The sequence below is a fragment of the Dasypus novemcinctus genome, chromosome 13, assembly GCF_030445035.2.
Source record: "Dasypus novemcinctus isolate mDasNov1 chromosome 13, mDasNov1.1.hap2, whole genome shotgun sequence".
Taxonomy (NCBI): domain Eukaryota; kingdom Metazoa; phylum Chordata; class Mammalia; order Cingulata; family Dasypodidae; genus Dasypus; species Dasypus novemcinctus.
In genome coordinates this window covers 31,435,782-31,452,017 of record NC_080685.1, presented here as the reverse complement: position 1 = coordinate 31,452,017, position 16,236 = coordinate 31,435,782, and the positions used below count along the sequence as shown (strand labels likewise).

Sequence of the window (16,236 nt, the reverse complement as noted above, 5' to 3'; positions counted from 1 at the left end):
TTTCTACCAACTTGCCCACAACAAAGATGGATTCTCCGTTCCCCAATTTCGCTTTTGAATGACTTGACAGCCATCTTTCTGAAGGGCAAGGCTCAAGGAGGAAGGTCACACCTTACCTGTCTCAGACAACGCCAGATGCCTTTAAATCGGCGACCGTCCAATCGCATTCGACAATGTCACCGGAACCTCCCTGCTTAACGACCGGAAGAGGCTGTGCGTATGGGCGTTGGGGGCGGAAGTGACGAGAAGGTGGTAGTAGGGTAGTTGGCGGGTGGTTGAGCAGAGCCGGTCGCCATGTCCGCGGGGAGCGCGACGCATCCTGGAGCCGGCGGGTGAGGCATCGCAGGCGAGGGCATCCGAGCGAGCATGGGGACCCTGGAGAAGGGGAGGGACCATGGGGAGCTGCGTTTAGGTGGAGGGGCGCTTGAGTGGGAAGTGTACGGACTAGGCTTTTGGGAAGAAGGGTGGTGAACAGGCCTGGGTCGCCTGAAAAGGACCGGCGGGGAGCACAAGGTGGAGGGAAGCAGTGGCTTTTGGAAGGGCGAAGCGAACCAAGACTGAGGCGTAAACGACGGCTTGCGGAACAGAGGGGGCGGTCTTTACATAAAGATGAAAGAAAAGATTGAAAGAAGTGGGGGATTTTGGGAAGTAAAGCGATAGTTGTCTATTTAGGAAAAGATGGTAATTTTAGATTTGGAAAGAGATCCGGAGTGATAAAGGGAACAGGATAGAGGTGTAGTAAGGGAATAATAATATAAATTAAAGCTTTGAGGCCTGATGTTTTTATTTTCCTTATTGTAGGCGCCGCAGCAAATGGGACCAACCTGCTCCAGCCCCCCTTCTCTTCCTACCGCCGGCGGCTCCAGGTGGGGAGGTCACTAGCAGCGGGGGAAGCCCTGGCGGCTCCACAGCTGCTCCCTCAGGAGCTTTGGATGCTGCTGCCGCTGTGGCTGCCAAGATCAATGCCATGCTCATGGCCAAAGGAAAGCTGAAACCGACTCAGAATGCTGCGGAGAAGGTATTTGAAGTTGAAGGGACTTGACTGCAGTTCTCAGACTTAATTTGTTGTCCTGTAATCTCACAATCATTTGTGTTAATGGAAGGGAAAAACAGCTGTACAACAATTTGGACATCATTTAGTTTTGGAACTTACCAGATGACATTTGTGTGTTTTTTGTTTTTTTTTGGGTTTTTTTGAGGCAATTTTGATTCGGCTGATTACATTTATGGAGTAAATTGTGTATGTTCACTTAGTTCATTTTAAGTTTTCTCCATGTAATCATTTAAAACACTGCAATATGTTGTGTTTTTAAAATATATTTTTATTGTAATATGTTTTTGTTACACATGCATTTTTCATGAAATCAAAAAAGAAACTCGTAACTAAAGTAGGCTTTAAAATAGCATCCTTCTCTAATTATATCTGCAGATGTTTATTTAATGACTATTTAAAATACAACTAAAGATTAACGGAAAATGGATGGATTGTATACGGTGTGTATTGCTGTTTTTAACACAAATTGAGGAAATGATTTGGTCCTTTTTAAAAATTACTGGTATAGTTAGAGCCTTAGAACTAGAAGCCATGGGTTCTTTGAAGCCTTTTAATTCACCTTGTCATAGAATTCAAGTCTTACATTGTTATGATGGTAATAACTGTGTTGCTAGAATGCTTGCTTTGCACTTTCCCCCTCCTTAATTCTTAAGACAACCCAATGGAATAGATTATTGTCACCAGTTTACAGATGAGGAAAATTAGGCTCTGGAATGTGAAGTAACTTATCTAAGACCCCTAAGTGGTAGGTGCAGGTGTCTGACTTCAAAGGCACTCAGACAATCAGGCGTCTGGCTTGCTCTTGAGAGCCTCTAAAGATGGAGAGTTTCCTATGTTCAAAGGCAGCTCACTCCACTATAGTTATCATTAAAAGGGTTTTTTTGTGTGTGACTTGAATTAAAAATTGAACAGGGGAGTTCTGTGATTGAAAATGCAGTCCTTTTTGAACCTTCCAATTCTACAGAATGCTTAATAAGCCATAGCTTGTCTGTATGCTTAAATATTCAAGTTCTACAAAGTCATTGAGAATTCTTAGTCATCTGGAAATTAATTAGTGTATTTTTATGGTTTGCAAAGATTGTGAGTTGATTGTCCACTTTTAAGATTTATAAGGAAAAATTAAAAGCACACTGGCAAAGTTTGTTCCTTGAATATTAAAATTCTCGATACTAACGTTAATCATTTAGGCTTCTAGTTTAAATTTAAACAGTAATCTTTAAAATGACAACCGAAGTCAGCAGGAGCCAGCATGATGTGTAAATACTGGCATTAGAGTCAAAAATCCTGGGTTTGAAATCCCGAATACCCTTTTGTTGATTGTGTGACTTTAACGTCACTGAGCCTCAGTATCCTCATCGGTTATGGGCTTGATAACATATACTTGGGCTGTCTGGTATAATAGCTGTTAGCCACAAAAAAAGTGTTCAATAGCCACATATGGCTAGTGGCAACAATATTGGACTGCTCCAATATAGGCCATTTATATCATCAGAGACAATTCTTATGGGCAGCACTGATATATACCTTTAAAAAGGTATCCATATTCTTATGAAGTAAGGTATGTGTAAATGCATACTGTAAGGTGCTAGACAAAGGTAAGGTGACGTTGTTGAGTCTATTTAGTTTTGCCTCCACGTTTTTTAAATGCACAAGAAATAAGCTGTATTTTATCTTCTTGAGCAGATTTGTTAGACATTGGTGGGATAGCTAAGAGTGGGGAAAGCCATTTCATTATTAAAATTATTTCAGATAACAGTAAATCAGATATCTGGAGTTGCCTGTAATTTAAACTGAGAGAAAACTGATCAAGTTTTAGGATCTTTTTTTAATCCATTCTCTTTGTTCTCCCTAATGGAGAATAATGGAAAAATGAATTAGATACAATTTAAGGATTTTTTGAGATTTTTGCAAGCATGGAATTAGTTGAATTTGTTATGCTGTGACTGTAGGGTTGACACAAAGTCAACTTTATGTCATATGAACAAGATGTATGGGTTGTTGTGCATTGGACTCTACTCTGTTTTACTACATGTACAGCTATCTAATTGAACTGTAAATCATCATAATTTGGTCCTTGAACATTCCTTTTGGAGGTTGCTGATTCTAGCCCATATAGCATCTGTAAGTTTATGGCCATAAAAATGCGTATGTGGCCAGGGTTACAGAGAAATCTGATGACAGCCTAAAAGAAGGTTGTCTTTACTTGGTGTTATTTTTTTAAATAATGTTTTCCTTGTTTATTTCATTTTTAAAGAACTACCCAGGAGTATTTCCAAGTGTGTTTGTAAGCAGATGAAAGGGAAAGGTATTGGGGAGTGGGGTGGGCAGGGAAGGGAACAGACATATTTGTAAACTGAGCAACTAAAAGATTTTATTCCATCATTTAAACTTCTATTTAATTTATTTCTCTTTTTGTAGCTTCAGACCCCTGGCAAAGGCCTGACTAGCAATAAAAGCAAGGATGACCTGGTGGTAGCTGAAGTAGAAATCAATGATGTGCCTCTTACATGTAGGAACTTACTGACTCGAGGACAGACTCAAGATGAGGTATGGAGGAGTTGAGCTTCTTGTTTGGAAAAGGGCACAGGTGGATGTGTCATGGACAAGTGGAAGTCAGATACTTATTAGTGGGTTTGGGTCTTAATTGCCAGAGTCGGAATTGGATTTAACTTAATCACATAGGAACTTCTTAGCGAAGGTAATGAAACAGAAATGGGTGAATTCCCTGGATTGGTTTGAATATAAAACAATGGAATTGAAATTTTACATATATGAGAGAACACATTCCTCCTACCTATTTGCTGTGTGTTCTTCTGTGACTGCTTCTGTCCTTATCAGCGGCACTGGGAATCTGTTTCTTTTTGTTGCGTCTTCTTGTTGTGTCAGCTCTCCATTCTTGGGCAGGCTGAACTTTCTTTCACGCTGGGCGGCTTTCCTTACGGGGCGCACTCCTTGCACGTGGGGCTCCCCTACACAGGGGACACCCCTGCATGGCACGGCACTCCTTGCATGCATCAGCACTGCATGGGCCAGCTCCACACGGGTCAAGAAGGCCCGGGGTTTGAACCGCGGACCTCCCATGTGGTAGGCGGACACCGTATCTGTTGGGCCCAGTCTACTTCCCTACCCAAATTTTTAATAGAACTTTCTCCTTTTCTTTAGATCAGCAGACTTAGTGGGGCAGCCGTGTCAACTCGAGGGAGGTTCATGACAACTGAGGAGAAGGCCAAAGTGGGACCAGGGTATGTATACTTGTCCTCTACTTTGGGGAAAGGTTGGGCATATAATCCACATTAGTTTCATATTATTCCTTCTTAGGGAGTATGTGTAAATGATACTTGGTTAGTAGTTTGCTGTATATGCTTTTCGGCAGAATTCTGGGACTCTCATAACAGGTGTAAGAAAACTGGCAGCTATTTTTTTTTCTGTTGCATTTTGGGTTTTTTCCTATCACAGTGTTTTTATTTTAGGAAACCTAAATCATAAAAAATGTAAATGAAAATAATTGTTAACTTGTTAAAAACTTTATTTCAACTTAAAAAAAAAATAACAGATAAAAGGCAGCTTAAATTATAGAAGCGTTACTTTCAAAAATCCTGTCCAGGCACATTTATCTTATTTAATCCTAAAAACAAACTCAGTTGTGTTGAGAACTATGACTAAATGAGCTCAGATTGGTTAAATGACTTGACCAAGGTTTCCTTGTTAATGAAGATAATGGAAAAAAAGTGCTTCACATATCATAAAACTTAATCCCATATTTTTGTGTGTGTGACCTTTAGCATTGGTTCATTACCTTCTTTGTCTTTGCTACAAAAATATTACAAAGTTAATATAACTCTAGTCTGTAAGCTACGTTAGTTACATTTTCTCCATATATCACAGTATTCTTAACACCTTGTAATAGAGGAACATTCTTGTATTTATAATATTAACCACAAACTTATAATGTTTATATTTCAAAACTTTCTACTATGGAACCATTTTGCCCCAAAGTGGGTTCATATTTTACTGTATAGAATTTTGTGGTGATTTAAGAAATAACACAACCTTTTATAAACTTCTGTTTGCCACTCTGCTAATTATATGTTGTAGGTTATCCATGTAAAGTTTTAATCTCAGTTTAGTTTCGTTCCTTTCATTATTCAATATTTGAGCTCTGCACTGTCAGTTGGCAGGTGCGATTTGCTCCCCGTACCAAACCAAGGGTATATTTCAAAGTCACGTATTAAAATCTTTGTCTATGTGCTAGTTGCTGCTTTGATTTTTTTTTTCTTTTAAACAGTCATTTTTTACCTATGCTTTTTGCTAACTATGGTTATTGATCACTTCATTATTACATTAAAAATCTGAATCTAAGCCATCTTTACATTTAGAAATCTAAAGGGTATTATCATTTGATTTGAACCTTTAAATCTTTACCTATGTGCCACCATCACTCTTGTCCCATTACTTTGGATAGCCAAGAGCACATTTACATATAACCTGTTGGGAATCCAGTAGAAAGTAATTCTATTCTTAAACATTGGGTTAACTCAATTGATTTGATACTAATGCTAATTAGCCCTAAAGGACAGAATTGATTCTAGTATTAACAGGAAAGGTGTATTCATTCCACAGCTATAAAACCATGTTTTTAGATATTAACTAGCAATAACCGCTTCTTTATATACAGTCGTCCTATATTTGGAAGTTTTAGACATTACAAATTAGAGTTGGTGACCCTTTTGGCTCCCTTCAGATATAAGCAGTTTGCAATAATCATTTTATATTTCTTTATATAGGGATCGTCCATTATATCTTCACGTTCAAGGCCAGACCCGGGAATTAGTGGACAGTAAGTAATGTTTTAGGTCATGTACTGCTTTTGTGAAGTGTGAAATACAGAACTATGTGTGACAAGTTAGTAAACTGTCCCAAATGACTGTTTTAACACTTGTTCATGCATTACACAGAATGTGTGAGTGAGAGCTTAGGGAGGTTGGGAGCCACATACTTTGAAAATTCATATCATGGATTAATGCATGAGTAATTGAGAACTGGCCTGTGATTACCACTGGGCACTAGTCAGTTCATTCAATTCTTTGGTATAGTATCTTATTGTTTGCATCTTTCCCTAGGAGCTGTAAACCGAATCAAAGAAATTATCACCAATGGGGTGGTGAAGGCTGCCACAGGAACAAGTCCAACTTTTAATGGTGCAACAGTCACTGTCTATCATCAGCCAGCACCCATCGCTCAGCTTTCTCCAGCTGTTAACCAGAAACCTCCCTTCCAGTCAGGGGTATGTTTTGTGAAGGGATCATTGATAGCATTCTTGTTTTTGTAAAAATGATGCATGTCAAATAATACAGAAACTACAAATTAAAAAATAAAATATTGGCATTCCAACCTGACAGTTAATAGTAACAATAATAATGATAGAATTAATATTCTCTTAATGGACCATTTAGGTGTCCAAGATGTAATGAGCCTCTGAGCACACATTCCTTTCTTCAGATATGTTCTAGAAGGGGGATTGATGGATCACAGTGTATACATATTGTACTTTTGAAGTTAGTGATTTAAATTTTTACCTGTGAACTTGATGGTGACTGGAGGACTAAGAAGGCTGAGTCTGATGAAGTAAGACTCTGCTGATACATTCCTCCTAGAAAATAAGGGTTGGAGAGAGTAGCCCTTATTGGAGAATATCACAGGGCTGACTGTACTACCCAACATTTTATTCATTTTTACGGGAGACTGTCTTTGCTGTAAGTTAGGGGGAAAAGTGGGTGGGCTTAATCCATATCAGATCTTGGGTTTTCTCCTCTTAAACATCCCTTATGTTGTAGGTAGGTATTATGGTTGAAATTATAGGGGGTCATTCTGGAAGTGATTAAAAGTATCTGGGAGGGAAGCGGACTTGGCCCAATGGATAGGGCGTCCACCTACCACATGGGAGGTCCGTGGTTCAAACCCCGGGCCTCCTTGACTTGTGTGGAGCTGGCCCATGTGTAGTGCTCATGTGCGCAAGGAGTGCCCTGCCACGCAAGGGAGTCCCCCGTGTAGGGGAGCCCCACGCGCAAGGAGTGCGCCCCGTAAGGAGAGCCGCCCAGCGCAAAAGAAAGTGGAGCCTGCCCAAGAATGGCACCACACACACCAAGAGCTGACACAAGGTGACACAACAAAAAAAATCACACAGATTCCCCTTGATGCTGATAAGGATATAAACGGTCACAGAAGAACACACAGCAAGTGGACACAGATGAAACAGCTGGGGGGGGAGGGGAAAGAAATGAAAAAATAAATAAAAATAAATATATCTGGGAGGAGGTTTGAAATATTTTGCATAATTTCTATATGGCTAGGATTTACTTAGTGTTGTCTGTTTAATCGGAGATTTTCTGTTCTTCCTACAGATGCATTATGTTCAAGATAAATTATTTGTGGGTCTGGAACATGCTGTGCCCACATTTAATGTCAAGGAGAAGGTAGAAGGCCCAGGCTGCTCTTATTTGCAGCACATTCAGATTGAAACAGGTGCCAAAGTCTTCCTACGGGGCAAAGGTTCAGGCTGCATAGAGCCTGCATCTGGCCGAGAAGCTTTTGAACCTATGTATATTTACATCAGGTATGGATGGATATGGCAGAGAACATTTGACTTTTTAGCTGATCAGTGCAGGAGGGATAATTCAGAAGAACCAAGAGAAAATGGGCTTAATCAGTAGTGACACAAAGAATTTAGGTAAAGAATTGGTTAAAAAAAAAAAGTTGTTGAATTAGGAGGTGGAATTGTCTTTGAAAGCCTTTAAATACTTAACATGGTTTTAGTATTCAAGACCTTGTGTTTTATACATGTGTGTGATCCTAAAATGAGCTGCGATGAACCTAAACTAAGTTTCATTTTAACCTGTGATGGTTTCAATACTTTTTATAGCAATTTTAGTAACCTTTTGATATCTTTTTTCTTAAGTAATTCAGAGAAAGAGGCCAATAAAATATTTGTTAGAGACTTAGCTATGAACTAAAGTGAATATATTGAAATAAATTTACAAAATAGCAAAGGCAGGGCTCTATCTTTTATTTTCCTTCCCTTTAAATTTCTGGTTATTTCTTTGCAGTCATCCCAAACCAGAAGGCCTGGCTGCTGCCAAGAAACTCTGTGAGAATCTCTTGCAAACAGTGAGTTATGTTTGACTGATACTCAGTATCTACTGACACTTGTCAGTAGAGCTACTGCTATTTTGGGGTGTATCTTGGCTATTTTTCCTTCCATAGCAACTAACATTCTTTAAAGGAAACCAGATTCATCTAGCCGGGGTCAAAGTTCCTTGCATTTCCTCTTCAGGAGCTATTCCAGTATGGAATTTTGATGTCTGCAGTATATCATAGAATCTCAAGGTTGTTATTTAAGTAACATTAAGTCTGGATAAGTTGTTTGTGATGGGCATTCCAATTTCTTTCTAATATTAGCTTTAGCTGAAGTTAGGGCAGAGCTACAATAATTTAAAACCAATTAGCAATGTTTTTAAATTAGCAGCCAACTGAGTAATTGCTTATTGGATTATTATTTTTACTCTATAAACAAAAAACCCAAAGTTAAATTATAGGGCTGTTATTATAGTATCTAAAGGAAATCTGGTTTCGGCCTCGAATATAGTCAACCTTGTATTCTTTGGTGCAGAAGGGTGCATTTTTGGAAGACTGGTGCTTTCTTTGCTTCTGTGCAGATGATCTGATTTGCCAACCCTTGTACCACATAACTTTCCTAACCATTCCCCATCTTTTTCTTGGTGCTACTTGAAATTATGGACTTCATAGGATACTTAAAATGAAAGAATTGGAAGGAAAAAATACTAAGCCTTTGTTGTGAACTACTTGAGAATAAGAATTGTGTCCTACTTATATCTTTACCTTCTAACACAGTACCTTGGAAATAATAGTCACCCAATAAATGCTGAATTAATGGATTTGCATTTATACTAACAATTTAGAAATTTCCTCATTGCTTAATTTCTGAGTCTCTCTGACCTCCCGAATCCCAAAACCTCATGCACAGGCATAGATGTGACTCCATTAGTTGAGCACCTACTTCCCATGTGGGAGGTCCTGGGTTCAGTTTCCTTTGCCTCCTTAAAAAAAAAAAATGAAAAAAAAAAAACTCAGCGAGCCACCATGACCCAGTGGTTGAGTGCCAGCTTCCCACATATGCGGTCCTGCTTTCAACCCCCAGCCCTAGTACCTCAAAAAAAACACAAACACAAAACCCTGGTGCAGTTAATTTACAGGTGTGCCTTATTCAAATACAGAGTGAATTGGTGCAATTCTGTATTTTCCTCTCTTTCAGGTTCATGCTGAATACTCTAGATTTGTGAATCAGATTAATACTGCTGTACCTTTGCCAGGTGTGTATGTCTTGAAGTGTTTATTTTAATGAGAAAAACTTTTTTTTTACTAAAGATATTTATGTATAAACAATGATACTTGAGGCTAGACTGTGCCAGGGCACTGATAATGTTCCCTTCAACTTAGGGTAATTTGAAAGCCATTCTTGCCTCAGTATTTTTCTTCCCTAGATAATAAGTTTAATATTCGGCTAAAATGTCTCATTCTGCTGCAGCTGATTAAACACTTTTTTTCTTCCCCCTCAGGCTATACACAACCCTCTGCTATAAGTAGTGTCCCTCCTCAACCACCATATTATCCATCCAATGGCTATCAGTCTGGTTACCCTGTTGTTCCCCCTCCTCAGCAGCCAGTTCAACCTCCCTATGGAGTACCAAGCATAGTGCCACCAGCTGTTTCATTGGCACCTGGAGTCTTACCAGCATTACCTACTGGAGTCCCACCTGTGCCAACACAATACCCGATAACACAAGTGCAGCCTCCGGCTAGCACTGGACAGGTAGGCTGCCAGGATGTGCAACATGATGGGGTTGAATTAGGAAAAAACTGGAACAGGACAGGAGGGGAGGTGGAAGTATTTGTTATTCAGAAAGCAGTCATGTTGTGTGAGACCATTTTCCCTGCTGTCTTCCTCTGCTCCTACCACTAAATTATACTTGGCTGCTTTGGAAGAGTATGTACATGTGTGTAGCATTCTCAGGGTTGCAGTTAAGGTCACAAGTCTTGTTACCAGGTCATTGTTTAGAACAGGGTTCAGCAAATTTTCTGTAAAGGGCTGGTTAGAAATTCCAGGCTTGCCAGGCCTTATGATCCCTGTCACAGTTACTCCACTCTGTTGTAGCACAGAAGCAGCCATAGATAATGCCGAATGAGTGGGCATGGCTGTGTTACAATACAGCTTTACTTACAAAGCAGGTGGTGGATTGAATAAGCCCTTGGACCATAGTTTTCCTCTACCCCTGACTTTGTGTAATTCAGAAAGACCTCAGGAAGAAGGGGACTCACCTATACCACATCTGTCAATGATTGGAACTTAGCAGTTCTCATTTTAGTTAAAAAAAAACATATGTGCAAGGTGTTCCTCAGCCATGAGATGAACTAGACCTTAAGGATTACAAATGCTGGTATATATTTCCCATATAATGTAAGAAACTAGAAGTTTAGGAATAGAGTAGAAACTCATATAGAGGGAAGAGACTAATGACAGCATGGTAATAGATTTATGGCGGCCCTTCTCTGAGGGCCTTTCATAGTGTACCCATGCCAGAATAAACTGCAGCCTCGAACTATATTGCCCAGTCTCCTTACCCACTGGCTCTAAGCATTGAAGGGGGTTGCACAGTGAGAAACAAAAAAGGATTTATGGAACTAAATGAGTCCTTAGTCATAATTAGTTAACTTATTATATTTAAGCAGAGCTATAAGCCACATTCCTTTGTAATTGGGAAGCAATATAGCAGAATAAGTAAGAGCTGGAGTCTAGAGTCCAGGGTTCATCACGCTTTTGAGTTGTGTGATGTTCGATTGTAACTTAATTTATTCAGGCTTTGGTTTTCCTTATGCATTAAATGGACCCAATCCTATTATCTCAGAGTTGCAAGGATTAAGTTTATCCAAGCTGTCAATAAATGTTAGCTGTTTGTTATAATGAATAATAGTATTATTAGAGTTTTCCTGTTAGACAACTAATTTTTCTCAACTATATACTGTCTTTTGATCACCCCTTATTCCTTTTTTCAGAACAATTTCTTAAAACATTAAACCTTTTCTTAAGGTAGCGACTTACTCTATGGAAGTGGCAAATGAAGTTGCCTTAGCCACAAACTTCAGCATCAATTAGGATACAGAAATAGCCAATCATATTGATAAATGGGCTTTATATAAGAGAATATTGTTGCTTGATGACTTCTGCTATAAGTGGCTGGAGTTCTTATTGTTAATGCCGGTGTTTACCCCTAGTAGCCCAAATGACATTTTTCTGAGAGTTCAAAGTACTGCATATAGAGTGTCAATTGCATGTTTTCTTAGGAAGGGTGGGTAATACTATTATTAAATTCTACTTGGAAGGAAACTAAAAATGAGAAGATTAAAGATTCATATGATACATATTGATAATTTAAAGTATATTATAATTATTGTTTATTTGGTAGTTGGGCATTCTCACACGCTTTTTCCTTCCTTGGTTTGTTTTGGCGCCAGAGTCCGATAAGTGGTCCTTTTATTCCTGCTGCTCCTGTCAAAACTGCCTTGCCTGCTGGTCCCCAGCCCCCACCCCAGCCCCAACTCCCTAGTCAACCTCAGGCACAGAAGAGACGATTCACGGAGGAGTTACCAGATGAACGAGAATCTGGACTTCTTGGATACCAGGTTAAATAAAATGCCCTGTCTTAATTTTCTAATCCTACTCTTATAATCTCCCTTTAAAGAAAGATGAATTCACATCTATATCAATTGTCCTCACAGTTTCAGGGTTTCAGCTTTCTGGAATCCATTTAGGTTAGGTTTTTATCCTTGGGGGTTATTAAAGCAAGAGTTGTTCCATTTGGGTGGTTTTGCCTTTGGCTTAATTAGGTCACTGTGATAAGAGAATACAAAGTTCCCCACCTAGTGAGGTTTCCCATAACTAGCATCTGGAAGAAGTTTCATAGAATTCCGTACTTCTTTTATGCATACAGTGGACGTGTGAAAGCCTCTAATGGTTTTCACTTCCCTCCAGATCTCACCAAAAGCTAGCCTTCTTTCAGTATGTGGTTTTTTATTAAAACTTGGTCTTTCCATTTGCTATTTCCCCACCTCCACCCCCAAAAAAGAGGGTGATTTCTATTTCTATTCCCTTGCTACACACACACAAACTGCCAGAAAAGGAGTGATTTTGTGTACACGCATATTTGTTTTTATAATTATTGTCCTTGACTAAAGAGTTAAGATTATTAAAATATGTAGTTTCCTTGAGTTTTTGTTTTGTTTTAGCAGAGAAGAAGCACCTTTGCTTTTTGCCAGAATCCTTAAAGGTGTTTTTATAGTTCATAATTAGGCTTATACAAACCAGTAGGGTTATGGATAGTAAGTTGAAAAAACAGCACAATGAATCACAACATCCCCGACTACTACAGGGAAAATAATCCCTGCTTTGACAAGTTATACTCCAAATCCCAAAGAGCTATGTAGTTCAGTTTAATTTATTGCAATTTATCAGAAAGATGAGGCACTTGACAGTTACATTAAGGAGCTAAAGTCAATACAGCAGTTGTAGGTTTGCTAATGCCACTGTATTTTTCTGCTCATAGCATGGACCCATTCATATGACTAATTTAGGTACAGGCTTCTCCAGTCAGAGTGAGATTGAAGGTGCAGGAACGAAGCCGGCAAGTTCCTCAGGCAAAGAGCGAGAGAGGGACAGGTAAGTTAGTTGGAACATAAATTTATGCATACATTCAGATGTCATTTGTTTGCACCGTTAGTGATACTTAATGACAGTTGCAGCAGGCTTCTGTGTTCTAAATGAAATAATTTGGATCAAACAAGCTCCTGTTGTAATTGATGCCATAATGGAAAATACAATCATATGCCTTTCAGTTTTATAAGCAGTTACACTCAGCACTGTATAATTCGGTACTTATTCAGATATCTTCCTTTTGTTGTCTTCATCTTGGCCATTTTTACTGCTTAGTATTATAGAGTATTGTGGATGGAGGTACTTGAATATGAGTCCAGCCCCCCATCCAATACTTGAATTCTCCTTTCCTATATTATTATTATATTAGTAAAGAAGTTGATTTTATCCTGTCACAGCTTATTCCATTTTTGGCGTTGCCAGATTATGTAGACAGGCAGTATAATCCTATGACTTGTTAATAGCTTGAACATTGAGGGTGAACTGGAAAGGGTTGAAATGAATGGATAAAGAGAACTTGGAGGATTATTTGCAGATCTTACTGTTTTTCTTCTTATGTACTAGATAAGTTAAAAATTGGTTGAATTTGAAAGAAAATTTTATTTTGCTTTTTAACAGGCAGTTGATGCCTCCACCAGCCTTTCCAGTGACTGGAATAAAAACGGAGTCTGATGAAAGGAATGGATCTGGGACCTTAGCAGGAAATCATGGTGAGTAAGGTGTAGCTGGGGGAATAGGGAATGACTAAGTAAGAGTGGTCTTCAGCTATTAGTTTTCTAACCTGATATTCATTCAGGTGTTTAATCTAACCTCTATAATCTACTAGCTAATAAGAACCATCTATTTATTTATTTGAACAGCATGTAGTTACATGACCTTTTATTTTCAACCGACGTGTGTCTAGAAAAGTGTCAAGTCAGTCAACTTAGTATTTTATACATAGCATCAGTATCATAAAAATCCTAGGAAATACTAATGATTGGTAGGTGGTTTCCAAATTGTTTTGCCTGCGTTGTCTGAATATCCAGAGGTAATCTGAAACAGACTTAATAAAGGTGGATTTTTCTTCGTATTGGGAGCTAGCCACATCTCCCCTCTTAGTGCTAATGGTTGGTAATTGTCCGCTTGTGGTGGTGAAAAATGTTGCATCTTAGTATTCCAGAACACTAATCCTGTAGAAGTACATGGTGTCATTTTTGTTCTTTGCCTGTAGTCATAATTAAAATGAACAGAAGAAATACATTTTTTTTTCTTTTCTTAACTTCTTTTCTTTTAACTCTTTAAAAGGTGAAATATCAGCCCCTAGAGACTCACTTGCTAACTTTCCTTTTTTTTCTTTTTCTTTTTTTTTTTTTTATGTTTTCTTTTTTCTTTCTCTGTTTTCTTACATGGTTCTGGTGGATTCACATTTGCTGATGCTGGTGCTGTTTTTCGTGTGATCTTCAACGTTTTTGGGTGACCGTTGACCCTGTGACCTCAAAATGGTGTCCAACTAACCATTTATAATTAACATCTTTTTTTTTTAATTAACGATTTCATGGTATTATCTTTTTTTTTCTTGGTGGGGAATGGGGTTGGGGTTGTTTTTCTCTATTCTAGATTATCCAGCCAAAAAGATGAAAACTACGGAGAAGGGATTTGGCTTGGTAGCTTATGCTGCAGATTCGTCTGATGAAGAGGAGGAACACGGAGGTCATAAAAATGCAAGTAGTTTCCCACAGGGCTGGAGTTTGGGATATCAGTACCCTTCATCACAGCCACGAGCTAAACAACAGATGCCATTCTGGATGGCCCCGTAGGAAACAGTGGAGCAGTTTTGACCCTCGGTGACTCTTCTTTAGCAATAATGCATGTATTTGATTTACAAGACTCTGGGGCCTGTTCTGGGAACCATCTTGGACCTTTGCAGAAGTTAGAGATGCCGTTTCCCCTTCCAAAAGGGTTCCTATTCTTTTTACAACATCCTTATTTCTGCAGTGGCATTGCATCTGTTCAAATCTACTTAGAATTACAGATTTGTCTCAAACTTTTTAACAGTGGACGAAAAATGTGCTTGTTCAACAGAGCATCTCAGCAGGGTCATTCCCATATACATTTGATCTGATCTAGACTTTTCCAGTCATATAGCCCCTGCTCTAACATGAAGGAAGTTGTATTTGTATTTAACTACTGTTCAGTAAATTTCGTTAATAACTGGTTACAAACAAAGCCTTACTATTTATTAGTGGGGAAGTGATTTTAAGACCATCCTTTCCTTTCAGTACTTAATTCTAAGAGATCCTCATCAATATTTTGTTTTTGGATTCTTTTTGCCTTGGGAAATGCAATTTTATTAATTTAAAACTGTTGGGTATAGCTGGATCCTGGGCAGGAAAGAAGTTATATTTTCATTGTGTCTTTTTATTGGGATGATCCAAAGCTGGCATTTTCAGGCACACTTGTCTCAGACAGCCATTGCTCTTTTTATTGCCCTACTGTGCTCCTTGTCTCCAACTGGGTCAGAGAGAACTACTTGACCAAAAGCTGGTCAGAACTCATCACAGAAATGAAACAGTGAGTGGTCTATCTCTCTCAGAACTGGTCGCAGCTAAATAGAGAGATTTGACTGCTCACAGTAGGATGGTGGACTTAGTGACTGAAATTGCAACTTGTCCTTTTTCTTGGCATTACAGGTTTTGCCAAAAGAACTTTTTTGTATCAAATATTGATGTGTGAAAGTGAAGGAGCTAGTCTGCTGAACCAGAAGTAGTTTGAGATACTGAACTGTCATTTTGCACATTTGAATACTTTGCAGGCTGGCTTTGTATAAACTTATCCTCTGGTTTCCTATATGTTGTAAATATTTAGACCATAATTTCATTATAAATAAATGTATAAATATTCTGCTTGTGGGTTCTCTTTTTCTTCTATAAAACTCAGCCATACACTAAAATTAATGAACTTTTGGATTCACAGAATGATGAAATTTATAACCTCTTTTAAAGAAAAAGACATACATGGACCCAAGACTTGGCATAGTTTCAAGGTTATGTTCAATTTATGACTCCAGAGCACACCCTTAAAGCCCAGATGAAAACTTTAAGGAACATCATGCTGAATGTTCTCCATTTTCCTGTTTTAGCCCTCCTTTATTTAACGTGGGGTTAAAGGACCTGAGTGAATGAAATTTTGAAGGAAGTGCAGATTATTCTTGGAAAGATGTTTTTAAGAAGGAAGAGTGAGTGGAAGTGTGTGCCCCTCAGAGCTGCACCCAGTGGTAGTGCCCTCGGTTACTGCTCTATTTAACTGGAGGCCACTTGCAAATTCTTGAATTTTACCCTTTCTTGCTGGAGGTAAGTGGTAGAACATTTGTTCAAAACAAAAAACCTTAACACGTATATCCTACCTTTCATATATATCT

At 38.7% G+C, this 16,236-nt stretch overlaps 1 protein-coding gene and 2 non-coding genes across 4 annotated transcripts; all 3 read left to right on the top strand.

Annotated features, from left to right (window-relative positions):
- The first annotated feature begins 226 nt into the window (after positions 1–226).
- On the top strand, positions 227–15,719 carry KHDC4 (KH domain containing 4, pre-mRNA splicing factor). Of its 2 annotated transcripts, none has more exons than XR_011645431.1 (14): positions 227–332; positions 802–1,018; positions 3,473–3,601; positions 4,217–4,296; positions 5,839–5,891; positions 6,175–6,338; positions 7,456–7,667; positions 8,158–8,218; positions 9,384–9,441; positions 9,688–9,941; positions 11,642–11,809; positions 12,758–12,842; positions 13,455–13,546; positions 14,436–15,719. XR_011645431.1 is itself a non-coding variant. In XM_004448601.5 (14 exons), the coding sequence occupies exons 1-14, from the start codon at positions 295–297 to the stop codon at positions 14,633–14,635; spliced, it is 1,839 nt and encodes a 612-aa protein (XP_004448658.2). In that variant the 5' UTR covers positions 227–294; the 3' UTR covers positions 14,636–15,719. The 2 variants fall into 2 exon arrangements, 1 of the variants encoding a protein (XP_004448658.2); XM_004448601.5 differs by having other exon boundaries at positions 12,730–12,842.
- On the top strand, positions 6,648–6,777 carry LOC111766856 (small Cajal body-specific RNA 4). The gene has a single exon (XR_002798809.1). It is a non-coding gene; the product is annotated as a small Cajal body-specific RNA 4 (non-coding RNA).
- Positions 10,649–10,786, top strand: LOC111766855 (small nucleolar RNA SNORA42/SNORA80 family). Its single transcript, XR_002798806.1, has one exon. It is a non-coding gene; the product is annotated as a small nucleolar RNA SNORA42/SNORA80 family (small nucleolar RNA).
- Positions 15,720–16,236: the final 517 nt, after the last annotated feature.